This window comes from Apteryx rowi, unplaced genomic scaffold (assembly GCF_003343035.1).
Source record: "Apteryx rowi isolate R43461 unplaced genomic scaffold, aptRow1 scaffold_326, whole genome shotgun sequence".
Taxonomy (NCBI): domain Eukaryota; kingdom Metazoa; phylum Chordata; class Aves; order Apterygiformes; family Apterygidae; genus Apteryx; species Apteryx rowi.
The window spans coordinates 63,526-87,315 of record NW_020449708.1 but is presented as its reverse complement, the minus strand read 5'-3'; the positions used below and the strand labels follow the sequence as shown (position 1 = coordinate 87,315).

Here is a 23,790-nt window from a genome sequence, read left to right as displayed (position 1 = left end):
TGTACATTATATTATTATCTGAAGTCAGGAAGAAAATGAAAGATAACTTCTCCAGAGTTACCTGGACACAGCCTACGATCTGGACTTAGCATACATACCTTAAGGTGGATTGCATTGCATTAATGCAGCCTAGGTTTTTGAGATATGGCTTGCTCCAGAGTATGTTCTTTTCCTCACTCAGCTGGGTGGTCTGGTTGCCCTGGTCCGTGGAAAACTGTCTAAGATGCAGCGAGCAGTGTTATCAGCTCTCATTGTGATTGAAGTCCACGCCAAGGATGTTGTAGCAAAGCTGATTGAGGAGAATGTGACAGGAGTGAATGATTTCGAGTGGATCTCCCAGCTCAGGTAGAGAGAACAGCTGTTGAACCTCAGCTGGCCTCACTGGCCAGTCTCCATTCTCCTTATCCGTCAGTTGTGTCTGTGACACGTGGAAACAAGCATTTGCCTAGTCTGTACATAGTATTCCTGAGTCTCCGCTAACACCCTGGTGAGGAGCATGGTTAGAATCTCCCAAGGATGCCAGTTCTGAGGCATCTGAGACAGACCCTGTCTTGATGGCATCTGCTTTGGCATGTGAAATACAGATTAAGTTCTGCCATGGTATTTTAAATTCCTCAACATGAAAGAGCATGCTCCTGCCCAAGAAAGCTTAGAATACTTGGTATAACACCAAATTTCAGGTCCTGTGAGAGCTCCTGACCACCCCGTTGCGTTACATTATCCTTCCCTCTCTAAAAGTGTCAAATCCTATGACATGTAGGTCTCCAAATCTGTGAGTTATCATCAACAGGCTGCAGTATTATGAGCTACTGTATTGTCCACTAGCCAGTGTTTATCTTTCTGATGTCATGTTCACTTATCATTAGATACTACTGGACAAGGGGGGACCTGCACATCAGAGCTGTCAGTGCCGAATTTATCTATGGCTATGAGTATCTGGGGAACAGTGGCCGTCTGGTTATCACACCCCTCACTGACAGGTAAGGAGATTGTTTTCTGAATAATAAACACTATAGCATTTTTTTTTCCTGGATGAACAAGCCTCTTGTTAGGGATTAAACCAAGGGTGTGACCATGCCAGTCTTTCTCCTTAAAGTGTTTAAATAGAAACTGTACAGTAAAGGATTGCCTGAAATGAGGGCAAAGAAAAGCTCTGGCATAGGTTCTACAACATTCTGGGGAGGAATAACCCCATGCACCAGGACAGGTTGGGGGTTGACCTGCTGGAAAGCAGCTCTGTGGAGAAGGATCTGGGAGTGCTGGTGGACACCAAGTTAAGCATGAGGCAGCAATGKGCCCTTGTGGCCAAGAAGGCCAATGGTATCCTGGGGTGCATCAGGAAGAGTGTTGCCAGCAGGTSGAGGRAGGTGATTCTCCCCCTCTSCTCAGCCCTGGTGAGRCCMCATCTGGAGTRCTGCRTCCAGTTCTGGGCTCCCCAGTACAAGAGGGATGTGGCACTACTGGATCAAGTCCAGCGAAGGGCTACAAAGATGATTAGGGGACTGGAGCATCTCTCTTATGAAGAAAGACTGAGCGAGCTGGGCCTGTTTAGCCTGGAGAAGAGAAGGCTGAGAGGAGATCTTATTAATGTGTACAAGTATCTTAAGGGAGGGCGTCAAGATGATGGAGCCAGACTTTTTTCAGTGGTGCACAGCGACAGGACGCAAGGCAACAGGCACAAACTGAAACACAGGAAGTTCCATCTGAACATAAGGAAAAACTTCTTCACTGTGAGGGTGACAGAGCACCGGCACAGGTTGCCCAGAGAGGTTGTGGAGTCTCCTTCTCTGGAGATATTCAAAAGCCGCCTGGACGCGATCCTGTGCAACGTGCTCTAGGTGACCCTGCTTGAGCAGGGGGGTTGGACTAGATGATCTCCAGAGGTCCCTTCCAGCCTCAACCATTCTGTGATTCCTAGTGATCAGTGCTCTGACCGATTGCTTTCACTTTCCTGATTCTTAACGTAACGTTCTGACTTGTATAAAATGCCCACCTGATAGCTAAGGAACACTTGTACAAACCGGTATATATGAACATCTAATACTCTGAAATATGCAGCAGCCATAATAGTTATGCCCTTTTAACAGTCCTTCTTCTGGAGAGTGAATTTGCAGCCAGTGGCAGAAGGATTTATCCATGCAGGCCCCCATGAATACTAATGAAGACCACAGAGCTAACTCTTTTGCAGAGTCCTGCGTAGGAATGCAGTTCTCTGGAGTAATACAGGATGGATTCCTACCTGTCATGTTGTCTCCAGCTGGATAGATCATGGCTCTTTTACTGAAAGCAGTAGCAGAAATTTTTCTTGTTATCTCGTCTCTTCTTTGTTTTAGGTGTTACCTGACGCTTACAGGAGCTCTGCACCTGAAATTTGGAGGAGCACCTGCAGGACCAGCAGGAACAGGCAAAACAGAAACAACAAAAGACCTGGGGAAAGCAATGGCCATCCAAACTGTGGTGTTCAACTGCTCCGACCAGCTTGATTTTATGGCAATGGGAAAGTTCTTCAAGGGACTAGCCAGGTACAATGAAATGCTGAATGTCATTATCAAAGAGTAGGTAGAATACAGGCATGCTTGCCACTGGGGTTTGGTGGGTATTTTTCATAGCAGCCCAGAAGAACAAGCAAGGCCATATAAAGGTGATTACTGTGTTCCAGAATGAGCAAAGCTACAAAATGCCTGTCCAGAGGGAAGGACAGGGCATTGTTGAGCCAGTAAAATAAAAAAAGAGGTCCTGTTCCTTTAAAGCATAATTAAAATGCTTTGCACCCATCCACTATTAGACATGTCTGCAAATGTTTTCAGCTCTGGCCTTTGCTTTAATATCTCACACACTGGACTGAGATTTAGTCCAGAAGCTGCTTAATCTTAAGAAAGAGAGTGAAAGAGAGAGAAAGCTGAGTGTATCCAAAATTGAGTAGCCAAGAGAGACTGCTTTAAGCCCTGAGGAATCCTCTCAGAGAAGCTTCCCTCTTCTCTACATATCAAACAGAGCTGGTCCAATTAGTCCATTGCATGCTGGTGAATCTGAATTAGTTACTCCAGCAAATGCTGATACTGTTTTCTCAAGTGTTTTCTTTATAAGTAATTTCACTTCATTCTTAAACCATACCTTGTGGGAAGATCACCTTCCTCATATATATGCTTGTCTTCCAAGCTTTAGAAAAATGGACTTGAGAGATGTCTAAATTACATCTACTGCACTTACAGTCCAGGTACAAAATAGGAATGCAGCATGACACTTCTTTCAAGTCTTAATCTGTAATATGCAGAATTTGTGTCAGGCTCTAGGGTCAGATGTAGCTGTGGTTGTGGCATGCATCTTTTTGCTCGTCACGTGACCTGGAATGCGTAGTCAGGGAGAGGGGCTACAACCCCTTGCACCATGCCAGTATATGGTGGCTGTATCCTTACCTGGCATGGGATGTTAGGGGCCTTTTAGGTTCACTTCTTGTCTCTGTGCTGCCACCCCAGGATGTGGATATGTAATATCTAGATCCAGCTGAACTTGTGACTTTGAGTTTGCTCCAGTTTGATGTTCCTGACTCCCCTCATTTTTCCTTCCTTGCCCAGCTCTGGGGCATGGGCTTGCTTTGATGAGTTCAACCGCATTGATATTGAGGTGCTGTCTGTGGTGGCCCAGCAGATCACAACTATTCAGAAGGCACAGCAGCAGAGGGTGAGTAGCACGTGTGGATGCAAAGGCAGAGAAAAATCTCCAGTTGAGCTGGACAACTCCTTGTCTTTGCATGCATCTTCACTGAGGATCACAGGCTCAGGTGCAGCTCAGACAGACATACTTGAGCTTGGATGGGCATGGGTAATGCCCTAGCTGTGGCAGCTTCACATCAGGCTGTTATATGCTCAGCATCCTGGGTGGTTTTTCAAACCTCACTTTAGTCCGTGCTGCCACGATTGCCCACACTCTCAAAAGCTAAGGTAAGTCCCAGCTCAAGCTGCAGTGCCAGCAGACCTTGTGCTCTGCAGCCTTTGCTGTGGGAGAACTCAGTGATGCAGATCCACTGAGCTGGTATGATCTGGAGCTGTGATACAAGGTATCCAGTGTTCTGCACTGACTTGCTCAGCACCAGGTTTGCCTAAATATGTTATCCAAGCTTCCGTGTGTTCACAAAACCCAACACATGCACAAAAATGCATGTTCACGCACACACAGAGTTGCAGTGTAAGGTGACTTGTTGGCTTTGCTTGGAGACTCAGCTGTCAGCCAGCAGTCAGCCTCTGCTCTGCTCCTCTGGAGACTCAAAGAGTTTAAGACGTGAAGCTCCTCGGCTATGGCTTGGAGTTAGAAATCTGCTGTCCGTGAATTCCTCTGCATTGCTTTATCCCCCATCTGAAATTACCACCTACGCAGCTTTAAAAAGGATTTAGGTTTGTCTTTTGCCTTGTCTGCCACAAATTAAATCAGGCCCCAACTCTTCTGCAGAATAAATGGAAAGATGTCTGTCTGTTTACAGCTAAAGGGATAGAAGTCTGTCTGAGAGCCAAACAATTTTGTATCCTATCAGTAAATCTTCTGAGCCCAGTTTCTTAAAGAGGGAAAAATACTGCTGCTAATTCTGAATTCCTGCAGTAGAACCAAATTGCATCACTACAGTAGTGGGCAGCTGTGTCCACACTTGCTAATTTTACTGCTGAAATCCATTGTCCTTCTTGTGGAAGATCATGCTACCACTTTTTAATTCCCATGTCTGGCTTTGTCTTTTGGAGATGATCATATCTTTCATTTTCTAGGTGAATCGCTTCATGTTTGAAGGCACAGAGATACCACTGATCCCGTCCTGTGCAGTCTTCATCACAATGAACCCAGGATATGCTGGGCGCACTGAATTACCTGATAACCTGAAGGTAAGGAGGGCAAACTGCACAGGCAAAAGGGAGTGATACAGGTGCTGGATGCTACCTAGACCACCAGTATGTCCGTGACAAGGATTAGGAGATGATGCTCTTAGAAGGTTTCTAGGATCATTTTGAGGTTTGAATCACATCCATAGGCCAATGCTGTTGCTCAGATTTCAGTCTGCAGGGATACTATCCTGGCAAGTGTCAGGCACATTCATGCTGTGTCCACCACACAATCTGGGATAGACCCTCAACCTTTTCAGCTTTCTGGAAAACATGAGAAGCAAGTGTCCTCCTTTTGTGTTGGGATCGTACGTTTCAGGCTCTCTTCCGTCCCGTGGCTATGATGGTGCCAGACTATTCCATGATTGCTGAGATCTCACTGTACTCCTTTGGGTTTAACGAAGCCAAGGTCCTTGCAAAGAAGATCACCACAACATTCAAACTATCTTCAGAGCAGCTCAGCACCCAGGTAGGTGCCTTGAAATCCATGAAATTTTTTTTTTAAATGAGAGGTTTCCTCAGCCCAGGCACAGAGCACCTAAATAGTTCTCTTGATGCCTTGGTATCGTGATGGCCTGTTGCAAAAAGGTCAGTAGCCATTCTTCATCCACCTCCCTCCTGCTTAATTCTGATTTGCCATCCTGTGCCTGGACTTGCATTCACCTAGTAGTCCTAGATAGAATTACAGTAGTAGGACAACTGAGCCAAGCAGTCCTGCCTTCTTCTCCCTCCATCTAGGATTTTTCATCATCCAGGTATTTTTTTTTTTTCCCTCACCTGCTCTCTCTACAGCTGAGGACTAGTTGTTTGAAGGATCCTGTAAACAGACTGTGATGAAGGAATGGTTGTTCTGAAGACAATCCTTTTCTTTTTCTACCTGCTAATCAAATGCACAGGTTCTTTCTCTTTAGATACTCCTGTGTCTAATGAAATTTTCCTCTATGCCTGTTCCAGGACCACTATGACTTTGGGATGAGAGCTGTGAAGACTGTCATCTCAGCAGCTGGCAACCTCAAAAGGGAGAATCCTACCATGAATGAGGTGAATGCACTTATACTTCACACCACCATAAACTTATGTAGCCTTGTCTGTAGCCCCATAAGAGAGGCAGGATCTTTGCAGTTATGAGTTCCTAACTCTTGCAGGAGCTGATCTGCCTGCGGGCTATCAGGGATGCAAATGTACCTAAATTCCTGCAGGATGACCTTAAGCTCTTCAACGGTATCGTCTCAGATTTATTTCCCCAAATCAGAGAAGAGCCTGTTGATTATGGCATCCTGGAAGAAGCCATTCGCAAATCCTGCATCAAACAGAATATGAAGGATGTTGATGGTGAGAGGAAAGGCTCTGTGCAAGGCTCTCTGTGCCTGGGCTTTCAGTCCAGCACTCTGTCCTAGGAAAGGGACAGAGGCTCCTAGACCCACTTGTCATCATTTCCCTCTACAGGTTTTGTGACTAAATGCATCCAGCTGTATGAAACCACTGTGGTTCGTCATGGCCTCATGTTAGTGGGGCCAACGGGCTCCGGGAAGACAAAGGTATGGTTAAGACACTGGGCTGGCCCCAGCAAACCGTTGCCTGTTTAGTAATGCAGAGGGTTAAGCTTCACAGAAGACGCTCATGCTCTAGCGTTTCCAGATTCTCTCTGATAGAAGCCAGCAACCAAGATGTTTTTGTGCTGTCTTTAAATATTGATTTATAGCCATGGGGAAGTATATTAGTAGCTTGCTCTTTGGAGCTGGGAGATTAGACTGAGGCTTATTAGCACTGCTATAAACTTCTAAGACTGAGGCAGACTTCAAGCTTGAACATCTTCCCCCAGTGTCACGTGATGTCTCTAGATGCCTCAGACCTCTTGCACAGGAGATCTAGTTTCCTCCCCCTGCTTCTAGAATCTTCTTCTATTTCTGTAAATACAGTCAGGCATTTTCTTATTATGGTATGGTCCTTCACTATGTCTCCTTCCTCATTGTTCTTTGAATGCAGTTGCTGTGAGAGCATGTACCTTTGTCATTTTGGAGCCACAGCAGTTATTTCTCTTGCTCTCCTGCTTTTGCAGAGTTACAAAGTCCTGGCAGATGCAATGACTTCACTGAAAGGTCAGCCGGCAGCCAGTGGTGGAAATTATGAAGCGGTCAACTACTTCGTACTGAACCCCAAATCCATCACAATGGGCCAGCTTTATGGAGAGTTTGACTTGCTAACGCATGAGTGGTAAAGTACAAAACCTGCTTCCCTTTCTTCCTTCCAGAAACTCTTCTCTTCTGGTCTTGGGAGCCTTTTCTTGAAGGCTGAGAACTCTTTAGGGTAGTGGCATAAAATCAGAAGTGATCAAGTCCTTATTCCTCACCAAGTTGCAATAGCCAGTCACTGCGATTTAAGCTGACATTTTTTATTGTGTGCTCAGCCCAGCTCTCAGCACATTCCCAGACAGTTACTGCAGTGTTAACAACAAGAAGAAATATTTCAATTGCTTTGGAGCAGATACCCCTGCTCTAAGATACAGCAGCTTAAAAACACTTGACTTATTTCTGAAGAAGTGAGCTCTATACTGCACATTTGGATTGTGCTGAATAAACACGCTGGTGGCCTTGAATGATGAGACAGAGCTTTCAGGCATGAAGGGACATTAGGTATTTCCTTTCCGTCACCAGGCATCCTGCTTGTCTTCGTGGTTTGAAAGCAAGGGCCAATGGCTCATTTGCCCTCTTGGCAGCCAGGTCCCCACACTGCTTGGGTTTCTGCACGTGACCTGAGCTTGGCTTTGTGGTTCATCCAGAAGCTAAGGTGTAAGAACCAGTGTGAATCTCCATTTGGCCCTGTCATCCATCACTTGCTTAGGGGCAAAGCTAATGGGCATGATCCATAAAACCAGGGAAAATAAGTAAAATTGAAACTAGCTACCTCTAGAAAAAGTGCAAGCAAGTAAACATTTCTGATGTTGAGTCCCAGAGCTATCCAGACCCAGGTTCTAGTGCATCTTTACTGAAGGACATTTTATATGATATTCCAGTTAAGCTTGACAACTTATTTATGATGCGACTCCACCCAAGGGCACATGCAGGCACATCCATGTGACAAAAAGTATAGCAGCCACATAAAATGCATTTATGGACATAAATCCATCTGTTTTAATCAGTTGAGCTTTAGGACAAACAGTTTTTCCTTGATCTCAGTAACAGTACCCTGGGCATCACTAGCACTATATAAATAACAAATAATTATTTAATAATGGGAGTGGAGTTTAGGGCCTGAACTGAAATTGCACTCCAGGTTTCCATGTACAGATTAAATTCTCACTGTCAACAGCCATCACTCCTTGTGTGTCTGCTCTCCTTTTCACCACCTCCAGCACTACCTGTGTTCACAGCATTTCAAGGCAGCTGAGGATAGGGAACTTAGTTATAAGGACAGTAGGCTCAGGCTCTTTAGCCTGGATTTACCCTCCTGACATACAGCCATCCAGCTGAAGCACCTAATTAGCAGAGTACCTGTCCTGAGTCTCCCTTTATACTTAGAGGAGAAAAAGAGGTACCTCCAGAGAGCAGGCAACCTCCATATCACCTGAACTGGATGCTGGCAGGACATTGTCTCTCCTCACTGAGGACAGTTAAAGAGAAACTCAACATCTTAATGTTAGGTGGCATGAAGTCCACATCCTAATGCCCAAAGAGATTGCCTTGTGGTGCTGCTCAGACGGAGACATACAGTAAAAGAAAGAATGAGACAGACCTTTATGCAGCTCATTAACAAGTGAGGCACAAATATACTTGAGCACATGAACCAGGGCAAGATTCTGGCTCCATTGCCTTATGTAGGAGTTTTGCCACCAATTTCAGCAAAAAAACCTGGAGAATGGGCCAAGCCCTGCCTCCCTCCCACCTTTCAGGACAGATGGGATCCTTTCCTCACTCATCCGGCGGGGAGCTGTGGCCACAGACACCAGCAAGAAGTGGTACATGTTTGACGGGCCAGTCGATGCAGAGTGGATTGAGAACATGAACACGGTGCTGGATGACAATAAGAAGTTGTGTCTCAGCTCAGGAGAAATCATCAAGCTTACAGAGGTATCTCATCCCTCTTCTCTCTCCCCCCCGTCAGAGCAGACTTGCCTTTTACTTTTCCACTTGAGGTACGTGATGAAATTATATGGAAATTGGTGTTTCCGTAGTAGTCCTGTGCTGGCCAGACCTCTGCTGTGGTACACAAACACAATAAAAATTGTGCTGAAAGRTCCTTGCTTTTCCCCTTTTGGAATTTTCAGAGCATGACCATGATGTTTGAAGTTCAGGACTTGGCTGTTGCTTCCCCTGCCACAGTCTCCCGCTGTGGCATGGTTTACCTGGAACCCAGCATCTTGGGGCTAGAGCCCTTCACCGAGTGTTGGCTGAGGAAAATACCAGGCATCATGCAACCCTTCTCAGAGCGGTTGGCCTCTCTCTTCAGGAGATTCCTGGAGGTAAGCTACCATGCTGTTCTTGCCCTTCCATGGCTTGGAGCTCATCCGCTCAGCTATCAATTGGTCCATACTTCTCAAGGCACGGATTTAAATGCAGTTATAGGAGCACTTCAGACTGGCTTTATACAAACTGCTCTGTAAATTTCCTGGGTTTAATGGATATTATTCATTGATATCTATAGATGTGACTTAGTTGTATTGGTCATTATAGGTTTTTTTTATTTGTTTAAGTTAACTTCTGGCCAAAATCACCCCTAGAGCAGCTCCATTTCTTACAGTGGAGTTACTTCAGGGAGAAATTCGTAAGAACAAGTCTTGCTATTTCCACTCTGCTCCTGAGCCATGATTTTAATGAATAATGCAGAGCTGAGAAGGATAGCTCTGAGAGGAGCAAACCATTTAACAGCACTGATGGCACAAGATGTGTGTCACTTGTACAGAGCCAAAAGGTGGACCCAAAGCTTTCATATAGTTAAGACTCAACCAAGAGGTCTGACTTACCTCTGTCCAGTCAAAACAGTAGTGCTTGGGACACAGCAGGAAATGACAGCATTCTCAGCTGTACTCTTTCTGCTAAACATAATCTTCAGGGAAGACAGGAGAAAACAGAACTCTAGGGGATAAACAAACTCAAATGTGTTTGACAGTGACACTGAGCTGTTCCTGCCTCTCCTTACAGGAGGCTATCAGCTTTGTCCGAAAATCTGTGAAGGAGATAATTGCCTCGACAGACAGTAACCTCACAAGGAGCCTCCTCATGCTATTGGAGTGTTTGTTTCAGCCTTTCATTCCCATCGAGGTAGGATTTTGCTGCTATTGTGTATGTGTGCCTCTCACTCTTGTGGGCACTAATTTGTGCAGAGGATAAGTCACTGGGGAACAACATGTTCATGCAGAAACATCACACTGCAGCTCCTCTACTTGGTAGAAGGCAATACAGCATCCTGCAAAGTGCAGGTAAACCTGAGGGCCATGTACAGGCAGGTGGGGAAGGACAGCTAAAATGTAACAACGGTTCAGTACACAACCAAGAATTATGCTTTGGTCCATTGAGAGAACAAATAGGTAAGCTCCAGGCCTACCAGGCTGGATGAAAGAAGTTCACGTTTATTTATAGCTGAGGGAACTGGGGAATGAGTGGAAAACAGAGATCAGAGCTAAGCAGCAATACAACTCAGACTGCAGTTGCTTTGAAAATTAGCATTGAAGGAGGCTGGACAATTTTAGAATTAAAATCCAAAGACTAAATTCTTCTCCCATCCCCAGGAGGTTCTCAAGTACACCAATGAAATAGAGCAAGTTTTAACTCACAGACTATAATGAAAAGACCTGAAAAATTGGCTAAAAAAACCCTACATATAAGCTGGATAGAAGAATGATCACCTTAAAGAAAAGTCTGTATTTTATGCACCTTAATCATGCTTTAGAGCTGTACTTCTGCTGTTCTTGGCTCCTCAGGGAATTAGGAGTATTCCCCAGGAGAAGGCAGCACGTATTGGAGAGCTGATTGAACCCTGGTTTATGTTCGCCTTGATCTGGAGCGTGGGTGCTACGGGAGATTCCCAAAGCCACGTGGCCTTCAGCTTGTGGCTGAGGGAGAAGATGGCAAAGGAAAAGGTGAGTAAAGAAAAAGCAGATACTTTCTCATTATAGAGGAACTGCTAATGAGGAGTGAGAGTCAGAGCTCCTTGAATGCCTGGAAGATTTACATAAGGCTTCCTCCTGGGATCTGGTATACAATGATCTTCAAGCTTCAAGGGACAACCTGAGCTACAACCTCTGGGAGAGATGCATGAGCCACCTGGACTGGGCAGCATCCCATTACTAAAGCAGTCTTCCCTGCAGCAGCCCAGATCCTCATGCAAGTTCAGCAGTGTGGCAGCTACGTTCAGCACAGCTTTATTCCCACAGATACAGTTACTTTTCCCAGAAGAAGGACTGGTGTATGACTATAAACTGGATGATGCTGGGCTCAGCAGTGCTGAAGATGATTTGGATGAGGAGATCATTAGAGAGGTAAAATACTTCACTTATGAACCCCAAGCTGGGAAATTTAAGGTGGGGGCCAGGAAGCACCAAGGTCTTGCAGGATTTGGCAAGATCTTCTCATCAAGAGCAAATAAGAAAGGCCTATAGGAACCATGTGAGAATGTTTAAAGTGAAATTGAGCCTTTCATTAAAGGAAGAAGACAGTTTCTTGCCCTCAGGATTGTGAAGCTGAACTTTCAAATCTGAACCAATTGCTGGGTACAGACCTGAATGCCTCTGTCAACACTCACAAAAGTGAGAAGGCAGTGCCAGTGTGGCTGCTGAGGAGGGCATGGAGAAGCTATGATGGAGAGGTCTGTCTGCGCTGGAAAGCAGTGCACAGCAGCAGAAGAAGAGCTGTGTGCAGCAGAGTCTGGGGGAGGAGCAAAATATATAAATCTGACATCTTTTTCACAGCGGATAGCAGAGCAGTAGGGCAAGCAAGGCCCATCTGACTCTCAGTCAACAGCCCCCAGGCCGAAAGCAAAAAAGTGGAAAAACCCTTCCCCTTTCTGAAATCAGAGCAAAGTAGGGAGCCATTCATACACCTCACGCTTAGCAGAAGCTGAGATGTCCCAGCACTCTCTATGGGGAGGTCATGTGGGGTGGCTGAGGCTGGACTTTTTCTGTCAGTGTTCTCTAGCACATCTCTGATAAATCCTCTTACTTGTGTAGTGGCCCCTAGAGGGTTAGCCTGCCACTTGATTCTAGCACAAGTCGTCCATGTCCTGCACAAACACAAAATCTCCACGTGCCTCTGAATGCAACAGCAAAGATGGCACCAAACATGGAGATCCCACGTAAGCCCTCTTTGGTCCTCTGCAGTGGGGGCTCTTACAGGGTAGGTCGGGTTAAAGCAGAGTTCCACTTCTTACAAATATCACAAATGCTCTGTCACCATTTGAACCAAGTTTTCAGAAGGGATGGAAAGTGTGTTACTTCTGGGGCAATAATCTCTAACTCTTAGGCTACCTCCCTCCTATAGGAAATGAGTGAGGAACCTGGAGTTGCCATACAGAAAGACACGAATGGCAAGACTAGACTGAGGGACTGGGAGTCTGAATTCCTAGCCAGAATCTGAGCCCCTGCACAAGGAGCTCTGACAGGGGAAAACACAGCAGAAATGCCATTTTCTTATTCCCACAGTAGACAGATGCAGCTGCCCCCTCTAAATACACCCATACCTTTCAGGTGCGCTGGGAGAAGTGGCTGGACTCTACTACGCAGTTCACCCTAGTTCCTGATACCAACTTCTGTGACATTATTATCCCCACAATGAATACAGTCCGGATGGCACATCTGCTAGAGCTGTTGCTCACCAACCGTAAGCCAGTACGCCCTCAGCCTCGTCTTTGCTTTTGGATTCAACCTCATGCTCTTTTGACAGGGGCACTATTTCCTCTCCCATAGTGATCAGAACCAGACAGACACCCGATTTCTTTAGATTCTTCCCCACTTTCATGGTCTGCTGTGCTTAAGCAACAGGTGCCATTTAGTCCCTCAGGCACCAGGCTGGTGCCTCAGAGGAATACCAACTCTCAGTAGCTCAAAGTGCAGCAATTGCTAGATCCCCTCCCCACCAGGATGATTGCCCATCACCACTCCTCTTTACCTGCTTTCTGAAGTTCCCTCTCATACTTCTATGGTTAAATTACTTCCATGCTGAGAGATCTGCTACCACAAGCAGGGATCCTTGCTGAAGGGAGCCTTCTGCTTTCTCCCAATCTTTGAAAACCCACATGGGCAGGAACCTGCGTTGCTGCCAACAAGTGTCAGAGAGCTGGAAAACATAAACCACCTGCCTGTAGTTATACTGCACTGCTGATTGTACTTCCAGGTTCTCTGTATTGGTCCCACTGGCACAGGAAAGACTCTCACTATTGCAGACAAACTTCTGAAGAACTTGCCTCTCAAATACATCACCCACTTCCTGATGTTTTCTGCTCGCACCTCTGCCAACCAAACTCAGGATCTCATTGATAGCAAACTGGATAAGAGGCAAGTTTTCTTTCTGTGTTTGCAAAGGCAGTACCCCTGAGCTCAGTGTTTCTGCTATCAGCTTCACCATTTATTCTCATCCCCAGACCTGAAGGGGCCCCAGGCAAATACAACTGTGGATAACAGAAATAGGGCAAACACCAAACCTGAGCTGGTATTGGGAGAGCCGGAAATAATTTGATACAACGGCCAGAAAGGGAGAAGGACTGGTGAAGGTCTGTGGAAATTGCTCCAGTCCTAATTATTCCTGAAATACCACATTTCATGGCACAGGTGTCTGCAAACCCTGGTGTGGGATTTTTATGGAAACTGATGAGGGGAAGAGACTTGGCTACTACCTTCCCCAACGTCCTCTTGTTTAGCGGCTTTCCTTTATCCTTCCTGGTCAGCCACTGGTTTGAAATTTCCAGCAGAGTCATAGGCTCAAGCCTTGCTTCTATTCATACGCTTGCAGTTCACTGACACTGTGCAGAAGTAGACAAAATTTGGCCCACAGGATTGCAAAGATGCCAGTGCCTCAAATGTTGAACTGGATGTTTTCCATGCAAGGGCTTCTATATAAAGGAGTCTAGGGAGGAGGGTAAGTGTAAGGATATCTGAAACTACTGCCCCAGAAAGCCTTTGAAAGAGAGAGGGGAAGGAAAAAACAAAACAAAACAAAACCCACGCTTTTGGATTGAGTTAGGAGTACCTTTACAATGGGAGTTGTCCTGTGTTCCCACATGGCTTCTGTCCTTACAGGCGAAAAGGTGTGTTTGGGCCTCCACTTGGACGATACTTCATATTTTTTATTGATGACTTGAACATGCCTGCACTGGAGATGTATGGTGCTCAGCCACCGATTGAGCTGCTGCGGCAGTGGATGGACCACCAGGGCTGGTATGACCGGAAGCAAATCGGTACGACTGAGATCCCTTGCCCAGTACTCTCAGCAAAAGTTGGCCTGTTGATAGATACAAATATCCACCAAGGAGATCCTTGGGAAGCATTTTCAGCTTCAGCTCAGCATTCACTCCTGATTTTGCTCTCCTCAGGTACTTTTAAGAAGCTGGTAGATATTAATTTTGTCTGTGCCATGGGACCTCCTGGTGGGGGAAGGAATCCCGTTACTCCACGCCTTACCCGCCATTTCAACTACCTCTCCTTCACGGAGATGGAGGACAGCAGCAAGAAGACTATCTTCTCTACTATCCTTGGCAGCTGGATGGGTAAGTTCTGCAGACAAATGCTGCCTCCCTCTCATGTTGCAAGTTAACCCAGTGATAACAGAGGTGGAAAGGGGAGGAAATAATCTGACAATCTGATCAAAGCATTGGAAACTGGAGCTTGCAATCAATGCTGCTTGAAAGTGCTTTTGAGGAATTGTTGCTTGAGTCTTAGCAAACAGAGTCCACCCACTGTTTAGACTCGGGGTGAAACTGCTTGTGCAAATCAGCAAACTTCAAAGTAAATGGAAATGTGCCAGTTTCAGTCCTCATAAAATTTGGTGCTCTCAGTTTCATAAGGTATCCCATAGCCCAGGCTTTTCAAAGAGGATTTTCTTTGTGATAGATGGTGGAGATGTCCTTCACCTCTGCAAGTATAGCAATAACTTAGGTTTTCTATCTTGATTTTCTAGCTGGGCTCCTAGGAGAAAGAAGCTACAGAGATCCAGTGCGTAAGTAAGAGCAGAAAGATGCAAAAGAGAGACTGTGAACAGAACAAGGCTGGTGGGACAGAACAGCACAGTTTACCTGTACTTTCAGTAGGCAGACACTTGCCCAGACAACAGAGCCTTCTGCAGAAACAGAGCCTTCTGTTACTCTCCATCTGCTGCAGCCTGTGGACAGCTGAGCAGGGAGGATCTGAGCATGGTGCTACAGCCACCCAGAAAAAAGGGTTCATTTGGAGTGAAATGAGTCTTCTTATATTTGACAGGGTGGGAATTTAAGATCACCTTTCCAAATGTGCCCTCCTCTGCAAATCTGCCAGCAGGAAGGAGTGAGAACAGTGGGCTATGAGGAAGGCAGAGCAGAGCTTTCCAAGTGCTCATACGGGGGTTCTTTGCAATGCTAAGAAGTGTCAATACCTGACTATGAGCTCAGGGACATACTGAAATGTCTAGCTGCAATTTAAAAGTAAATCAAAGAATTTGGGAAAGAACTTTAAAAAAAAAAGTGTGAAGTGCTTGGGTGTCACAGGACTCTACTTCCCCAAGGGTATTTGTAATGAAATTGATTAGGATTTAAAGAAGTATTTTGTGTTCTAAAACTGGCAGTTGTGTTTAAATCCTGCCACTCACCATCACATGAGAAATCATTCCTCAGGGACTTTGTGTTTGTTAAGCTCAATGAATTGCCAGGGTGTTTAGCTAAGAGGGTGCTCACACCTTCTAGTTTAGAAGTAGCTGAGACTCCACTGAGCAAGTATAAGGTGGGAGAAGAAAACCATCCAGAGTACTTTATGTAGGCCCCGATTCCCTCTCTGGCCATGTCTCCTCTCTCCCTGGGGTGCATAGGGCTTTAACACTGTAGAAGTGTTGTAAGGCATCCTTCCCTCCCCAGATCTGATCCCCTTTGGGTTCATCCCAGCTGGGGTCAGCATCCTGCCTGCTGTTGGCAAACTCTCCAGCTGTGATGAGCAGCAACTTGATCAGGGCCCCACACAGACTCCATATAAGAAAACAGAAAAGAATGTTCCTGGCCAAGTCCTAGGAACACCTCTGTCACTCACTGCCATCTGTCCATGCTGCTAGGACCTTCATGTCCCAGAGATGCCACCTTGACATCCTCTCCACCTTCCTCTGTCTCTGCAGCAGGAGCACTTGCAGTCAAGGACTTGAATGAGCCCTTGGTTGATGCCACTATCTGCATGTACTCGACCATCACGTCCAAGCTGCTGCCTACACCAGCGAAGTCACATTACACCTTCAACCTAAGAGACCTCTCCAAAGTGTTCCAGGGCATGCTCATGGCTGAGCCCAGCAAGATTGAGGTCAGTCCTCTCATCAATCATTCCCCCAGGGAAAAACTGGAAATGCTGCAGTCCATGCTCATTGACTAGGCTGGCTGCTTCAACAATTTCTTAAATAGCTGCATTTAGAATTTGTTCAGTAAGTGTTGTGACCTCCCTTTTGCTTATCTCTCCTAGTACCATTAGAACAAACTGTTGGGTGAGTGGGCACGGGGAGTCAGTGCTAAGTAGCCCTGGCATTTGTTCCAGCAGGGCTGTATGCAGTCAGAGAGGACTGGCTAGGGGACCACACAGGGGCAGAGGTATTGTCCTATTACCAGATTAGACTAGTAGGGGACTACTACCCCCTCTGCTCTCCTGAGGACTTCAGCCTAGCTGGAAGGTGTTGACTTACCACAGGGAGTACTTGGGGATCTGGCTGTGCTACACCTGACTAAGAAGTTCTTTCCTGAAATCCAAGAACTTGTGAAAACCGTAAAAATTAAATCATAGTGAGAGAGAAATAAGGACAAATAATATGAAAAGTAAATCTATCAAAGAAAGCCCCGCATATGGACAAATAGAGGAGATATTAATGAAGCGGTAATGAGCTCTCTGCAAAGCAGTTGTTTTGACAAGATTTGCTTTTTGTGAAGGGAAGGAAATACAGCTTCCTCCACCCAGTTCTTTCTCCCCTCCAACTGCATTCCAGCAGGAGGAGCTGGCCACATGCTGGGCAGGAACTAGCCCTCCTACTGGAGACACTCTTAACACTTCTCTGCTTCTCTCATGGGGGTGTTCTGCTGGGATTTCCTACCAGGACAAACTGCACCTGCTGAGACTGTGGTACCATGAGAGCTGTCGGGTCTTCTGTGATCGCCTGGTCAGTGAGGAGGACCGGAGCTGGTTTGACAGCCTGATGAAGCACATGATGGAGGAGTTAGGCACCACTTTTGAGGAGGTCATCCCCTCCCAGCCAGTTCTGTTTGGTGACTTCATGGTGCAAGGTGCTGATACCAAACTGTATGAAGCAATCAACAGCCAGGAAAAGGTAGGACCCTGGGGATCACCACCTTTTTGTGATTTACGTTCACACCTTACAAGTCTTCTCCAAAGAAAAGAAAACAGTTAACTGCAGGGCTGCTAGAACTGAAGGTGTCCAGAATAATGGACCCTGGCAGGGCCCTCCTCTGAGATCCCACCCCAAGTATGGACAGGGGCATTTGGAGCAGGTGGGAAGTTGAGGCAGAACAAGCTGTCTCTGCATTGCCATCATGGGGGCAGCCTGCTATGCCAAATCTCTTGAGTGAGCCACTCTCAGGACTGAAAAGTGAAATTTGCTAGAAAGAAATGGCACATTACCCCCAAATAATACTACATTTGCCATTAGAGCCTTTGCAATTGACCTTTGCAAGTAATTAATGTTACTGCCAGATTCCCTGTTGGGGAAGATATGATGAGTACTTTGGTAGTGCTAATTAAGCAAAGGCAGTCAGCAGTGTTTTGCACTCATTATCAGAAACAGATGATAATGTTGTCATCTTTCCTCTTGTGATAGCTGTGTGACAAGGACTGGTAATTAACTGAACTTCCCAATCTCTTTCGTGAGGTAGGTAGGCCTGTCCCCACCAAGGTGAACACAGCTGAGATGGTCAGACTTACAGAGGGGCTGCACAGTCTGCTGATGCCTACAGGACTTTGGCACTTTATGTATTCTAGCCTATGCTGCTCACCCAGGTTTACAGTGAGATTCCTGAGGGGGTAGGACTAGATGCCATATGTCTTGATGCTTCATCTCTTGCACTAGACTGAGGGCATTGCTGAAGAGAGCCCTAGAAGGGGCGGAAGACACTGCTCATGCCACTGTTCTGTGCACAATGGCTGACCTAAAAGAGGAGTGCACTTCCCCTTTGCCTATCTACAGCCAGAGGGGTTCCCTTCCAGCACCTGCCCTTTCCAGCCAGTATCCTGACCACAGGATGCAACAGGCAGCTATTCCACAAGGAACCCCACCCAGAGGGAGGCCCTGGCACAGCACCAGTCAGGCAGCCACAGGCTATTTTATTTTGAACTATGCCTTGCTGCTTTTCCAGTAAAACAGCACCACTGGGAACAGCAACCCTTAGTCACTTGCCTGAGTTAGTTTAGGTCATCATTCAGCAGCCACCACCATGAGCCAAACTCAGCCCAGTTCAAGGCAGCCAATTGGCAATTCCTGCAGGAACATGGAGCGAACAGAAATATCACATCCCCACAGGAAGCTTCTAGGGAACAACTGAGAGCCACACTCACATCTCCCAGAGACAAGGCCTAGCCTGGTCATGCTCACATCCCTCTAGGTGCTAGCTCCCTCCCTCACAGTTGCTTTTATATGGTGGTATCAATTAGCTATTCCTGCCCACAGCTGAAGGTTGTGATTGAGGATTACCTGGAAGAGTACAATCAAATCAATACCACAGAGATGAAGCTGGTGCTCTTCATGGATGCAATACAGCACATCTGCCGAATCAGCCGGATCCTGCGGCAGGCCTTGGGAAACGCTCTTCTCCTGGGTGTTGGGGGAAGTGGGAGGCAGTCTCTCACCAGGCTGGCATCTCACATGTAAGTAAGGTGCTCCTACACATATAATGTGGAGCAGCTCTATTGGGGTTGCCACCAGAAAATTGCTCTTCCTGGTATTGTTTACTCATTTTCCTGGTTGACTCTTCAGATTTAACACTCAGGAACTAAGGGTTGGCTAACATACACGTCTACACTAGAAAAATGGGACCCTCTTGCTTGCTTTGCAGCTTGCATTGCTGCTGCAGGTATGCAGCAAATGAGCAAATGCAGTACAATCTGAGTCAACTCACTGGCCCTCAGCATAGCAGTGGGAGAGACATGGGCTCCTTTCTGGGAGCTGGGCAGCAGGAAGGTGATGACAGGAGTTACCAGTGACAAGTGATCAAATGACACTGACAGCCTGGCAAGCTTTCCCCTTGAGTCTTGGGAGCCAAGGGGTCCTGAGAGGGATATCTGAAAAGCTGGGGGAATAGGCTAGGGCAAGCAAGTTCTTCAGATTCTGAATATAGGAAATAATCCTAGAAAAATACAACCAGAGTTCCTGGTCGCATCAGCATTGAAGTGCAGTGTCACAAAAAGATTTGCAGAGAGTTGCTTCCTCTGCACTGTGAAGCACTGTTCAAAGATATGTGCTTGGGCCCAAGAAGCCATGTAACTACAGTAGCTAGCTTCTCCTGGTTTCTGGCTAGTTCGCATATCTCTGCTTTGGGCTGCTCTACATGAGCTGGAGCTTCCACTTCTCATATAGAGTGACTGGTTTTACCACCCTCATTCTATTGCAGCCCTGCCTTCCTTTCAGTTAGCTCTGAATAAAACACGCTTTTGGGTTGGTGACTGAACATGCACAGGGACATCTGTGTACTCAGTGTAGGAAAACAACTTGCTTGAGTCCTCTCCCACTGTGTCCACGACACATACTCACGCTTGTCATAAGAGATGTTTGGTGTAGGATGTAACTCCACCGAGTTCTCTTTCCTTTAGGGCTGAGTACGAGTGTTTCCAGATTGAACTGTCCAAAAATTACGGCATGACAGAGTGGCGAGATGACATGAAGAAGATCATGATGAAGGCAGGCCTTCAAAGCCTACCAATGACATTCCTGTTCGCAGACACACAGGTACAGGAGTGTTAGGATGGTGGAGGGCTGGAGAGGGGTCAGAACAAGCGCAAGAAAACCCTTAAAGAGGATTGAGGTGCTTGATATGAAGCAGACACAACCTTTATTTCCCAAGTGGCCCACCCTCACCATCTTATAACAACAACCCCCAGGGAAACAAAAGGTGGTACATTTCTTGCTAGAGGGACTGTAAAGCTGTGTGTGAGTGGGCTGATTTTGGAGCTCCAGGAATCCTCTTTTGCAGTGTGGGCTCCATCTATAGATATGGTGGGATCAAAGATTTTTAAACCGAGCTGCCTGGAGCTAAACACTATGCTGACCACTCACTCTAAAAAAGGCCTAAGTTCATTCCCTTTCCTTTCAAAGATACCTGTAGATTTAGGGCCTTATGCCTGCTGTTCCCGCTGGAGAGTGTTGACTTGTTACTGTAAACTGTAGTTTGCTAATAACTAGGCCAGTCTATCTATAGGGAGGCAGCGAAGGAGCAAAAGGAAGGTTTGTTCCCAGACCCACCACCCCTGCTCCACCCCGCGCCCTGAAATGGCTGAATGTAGCTGTTCAATTGCAAATACTGGCCATGGACAGTCACTGTATATGTCACTAGAGCCCAGTGATCACACAGAGGATTTCTTTTGACAGAGGCTGAGGGCTATATTTATCTGGAAGTGATTTATAGGACATCTGGACTCCTGACTCTTTTATGATGTATGAAACTGGGCTTTTTTCCTATCATCCACTTAGATTAAAAGTGAGTCCTTCCTTGAGGATATCAACAGCATGCTCAACTCGGGTGATATTCCCAACATTTACAACCCTGACGATCAAGAGCAAATCATGACAGCGATGAAGCCCATTATTCGAGATCTAGGACAGCAGTCCACCAAGGCCAACCTGATGGCTGCATACACAGGACGGGTTCGCAGTAATATCCACGTGGTTCTGTGCATGAGGTACATCTTGCGGAGCTGGCCTCCTGGTGTCAACGTTTGTTATCCCCTCATTGTGCTTTGCCTTACATCACTCTTAGGATCTGTACTCCTGAACCCCTRACTTTGGAGGAGGAATAAGGCTTGTGTACTGCCTTCCCCTAGGATGGTTACATTCTTTGCCCCTTGCTGATTTAAAATGAAGTTTGAAAAGTTTAATATGATTATATGTGATCCAGATTAAATACAGGCTTCCTCCTCCTTCATGCACCATTAAGTTCTTTGTTGCAAAAAACATCTTGCTTGAATTTAGGGCTCAGTTGCACCATCCCTACTTGTGAATGCAGTTCATATTCCATGAGCAGCTAGCTGTGTGCTTGCAGGAGGGCTGCCTGAAGATATAGGGCAGTTGCAGCATGAGAATAGGTGATCGAATCAGGTCCCTGATTTTGGTCTTGTAATTGATTGCCCTCTTGAAATAGACTTCCAATCACATTTGTTTCTTACCTCCTGAGCATTATCCTTAGGGAGGGACCCAGAAAACATCACCCCTCTGTCTCAGTACTTCCAGAATATACTCAGGACATCTAAGGGATAAACCGTGACCTGTACCTTGGGACTGTGAAGCACTGCCTATACTCTCATTCCCCATTTCCCACCTTTCTTTCTCCCCAGGTACACTCCCTTCCTTCTTACTCTGTGAGAGTTCAAGATGGTTCTAGGGAAGAAAAAGTATTTTATCATTGTATCAGTAGCTTGTTGTAACATCTCTTTTCTGCATTACTTGTCACATAGCCCTACTGGAGAAGTCTTCCGTGCACGCTTGAGACAGTTCCCCTCTCTAGTGAACTGCTGTACCATTGACTGGTTTAATGAATGGCCTGCTGAAGCCCTGCGGTGTGTTGCCTCCTCCTTCTTGCATGAGATCCCAGATCTTGGTGCCAGTACAGAAGGTGTTGATGGGATGGTAGGTACCACACTCAACATAAAGCACAGATACATGTGGAAAGACAGTGATGCAGGGCACCTGCAGAAACCTTTCCTTGAAATGCATGAAACATTTCCTTTACAAGGTAGGACAAGTTCATTCAAATCCAGAACTGAGTAGCTTTCATATGCCTTGAAATGGCCACATCCATTTTTCATCCTCTGTCCTTGTGGCCTTCCAGTGAGGCTGTGTGGCTTGCCCTCTTGCTTGAAGCCCACGTGCATGTGCAAGCTCTACTGCAACTGTATACTTAGGCTCCCTATCCTCTCTTTGGGCACCACATAGGCTTGCCTAACACCTGTACTGTGCTGAATAAGATTGTTTATCTTTCCTTTCTCCTTGTAGATTCAGATGTGCATAGAAATCCATCAGAGTGTGGCAAAAAAGTGCCAGGTGTACCTGGCAGAGCTGGCCAGACACAATTATGTCACTCCCAAAAGCTACCTAGAGTTCCTCAGCATCTTCAGTTCCCTGATTGGAAAAAAGAAACAGGAACTGAAAACAGCCAAGAACAGGATGAAAAGTGGCCTGGATAAGGTTGGTACCTGACAACTAAGTGATCTTTGGGCTCCTCTTGTCTCCTCTGAGCCATATATTTACAGCCACAGAGATGCAGTCAGATGACCCACCAAAAGCTTGGTAATGGGGAAAAAAAACCCCTCATGTTAGAACAAGCAAGAACTGTCCCCTCTTCCAGGGGACAGTCCCCCTAAAGGTCTGAGATGGTAACAGCTCTAAAAGCAATGATAGCCACACTTTGGGGACCACAAACCTCTCTATCCCTCAGCATCTCTCAGGATTCTCCTTATTATCCTTGTAAYTGAAAGCCCCATAACAGCAACATTGTTCTGCTGACTGAGTCCTATGGTCTTATGAACTACAAGTGTCCGCAGACTATGGTTTGGGAACAACAGCCTTTAGCTAATGGATCCCATGGCAGTCATGATTAGAGAACATGGTTGGTATTTCTCCATAGGTAGCCAGACATGCCCAGGTTGGGGTTTGGTTTAGATTGAAAGACTCTTAAATATCCTGGATAACAAATTTGGGTTTGGAAAACCTTGACCAGCACTATAGAGCAGCAGCTGGTTAGGATGGGTAGGAGCAGGCAGTGTCAGAGCCGATGCTAGAAGAAAGCTGCCTTTGAGAGTTCATGCATGTGACAACCGCTAACTTCTTGCAGAGGGGTTTGCTTTAAGGAGCAGCCTGCAATGCAGGCTGCAGTCTTTCCTCCTTTGCTTTCCCTCACTAGGGGAACAAGGAGAGTGTGCAGTGTGGAAAGACAGACATTTTGCATGTCTCTGCATCACAAACTCTGCATGTGCTGGGTAGAGGTGACTTCACACATGCCTGAATGGCACTGGACACTCATCAAGTCCGGTCCAGGCTTTTACAGGTCTCAGAAATAGGAGCAGGGCTTGGGCTCTGCCTCTCAGCCAGGGCTTAAGACCAACCCAAGCTGGAACACAGTTTTTTCTGGCTCTAATAAGGGCCATAAGATCATAAGATTTAATAAGAGCTTTAAGACTATTTGTGCAGCAGACAAGTGTCTGCAGCAGCTGCACTCAATGTGCAGGCACCATTAGGCACTGCTGTCTGCATGCACACCACAGTGAAATTGCTTTCAAACCCAGCCTGTTGATTACAAGCACCAAGGCAAGACCTGCATTACCAGCATGACTGTGGCAGGGAGCACCCAGCAGGGCAGCACAGGCCTTCCCTGGGGCTTTCCGTGGCTGCTGCTCAGGCTCTCACTCTGCTCTGCTCCCCCAGCTGCTGCAGACAGCAGAGGATGTAGCGAGGATGCAGGAGGAGCTGGAGTCTGCTCGCCCTCTCCTGGCGGAGGCGGCCAAGGACACACTGGCAACCATGGAACAACTGCAGGTACCACTGCTGGACAGCCAGGCACTTTTCCA

General features: G+C 46.4%; 1 protein-coding gene across 1 annotated transcript in view; it reads left to right on the top strand.

Moving 5' to 3' along the window:
* The window catches only part of DNAH1 (dynein axonemal heavy chain 1), a 79,554-nt gene that overhangs the window by 30,296 nt on the left and 25,468 nt on the right, over positions 1-23,790 (top strand). Inside the window, exons 26-52 of the mRNA XM_026071499.1 lie at positions 182-345; positions 867-980; positions 2,334-2,522; positions 3,576-3,681; positions 4,755-4,868; positions 5,185-5,334; positions 5,820-5,906; positions 6,011-6,197; positions 6,312-6,403; positions 6,925-7,079; positions 8,755-8,932; positions 9,130-9,324; positions 10,004-10,123; positions 10,783-10,941; positions 11,236-11,340; positions 12,544-12,684; positions 13,190-13,350; positions 14,092-14,249; positions 14,385-14,558; positions 16,145-16,323; positions 17,102-17,332; positions 18,686-18,882; positions 19,825-19,960; positions 20,702-20,910; positions 21,682-21,853; positions 22,220-22,411; positions 23,648-23,758. Coding sequence (XP_025927284.1) covers positions 182-345; positions 867-980; positions 2,334-2,522; positions 3,576-3,681; positions 4,755-4,868; positions 5,185-5,334; positions 5,820-5,906; positions 6,011-6,197; positions 6,312-6,403; positions 6,925-7,079; positions 8,755-8,932; positions 9,130-9,324; positions 10,004-10,123; positions 10,783-10,941; positions 11,236-11,340; positions 12,544-12,684; positions 13,190-13,350; positions 14,092-14,249; positions 14,385-14,558; positions 16,145-16,323; positions 17,102-17,332; positions 18,686-18,882; positions 19,825-19,960; positions 20,702-20,910; positions 21,682-21,853; positions 22,220-22,411; positions 23,648-23,758 — 4,176 coding nt within the window. The remainder of the gene's footprint in view (positions 1-181; positions 346-866; positions 981-2,333; positions 2,523-3,575; positions 3,682-4,754; positions 4,869-5,184; positions 5,335-5,819; positions 5,907-6,010; positions 6,198-6,311; positions 6,404-6,924; positions 7,080-8,754; positions 8,933-9,129; positions 9,325-10,003; positions 10,124-10,782; positions 10,942-11,235; positions 11,341-12,543; positions 12,685-13,189; positions 13,351-14,091; positions 14,250-14,384; positions 14,559-16,144; positions 16,324-17,101; positions 17,333-18,685; positions 18,883-19,824; positions 19,961-20,701; positions 20,911-21,681; positions 21,854-22,219; positions 22,412-23,647; positions 23,759-23,790) is intronic.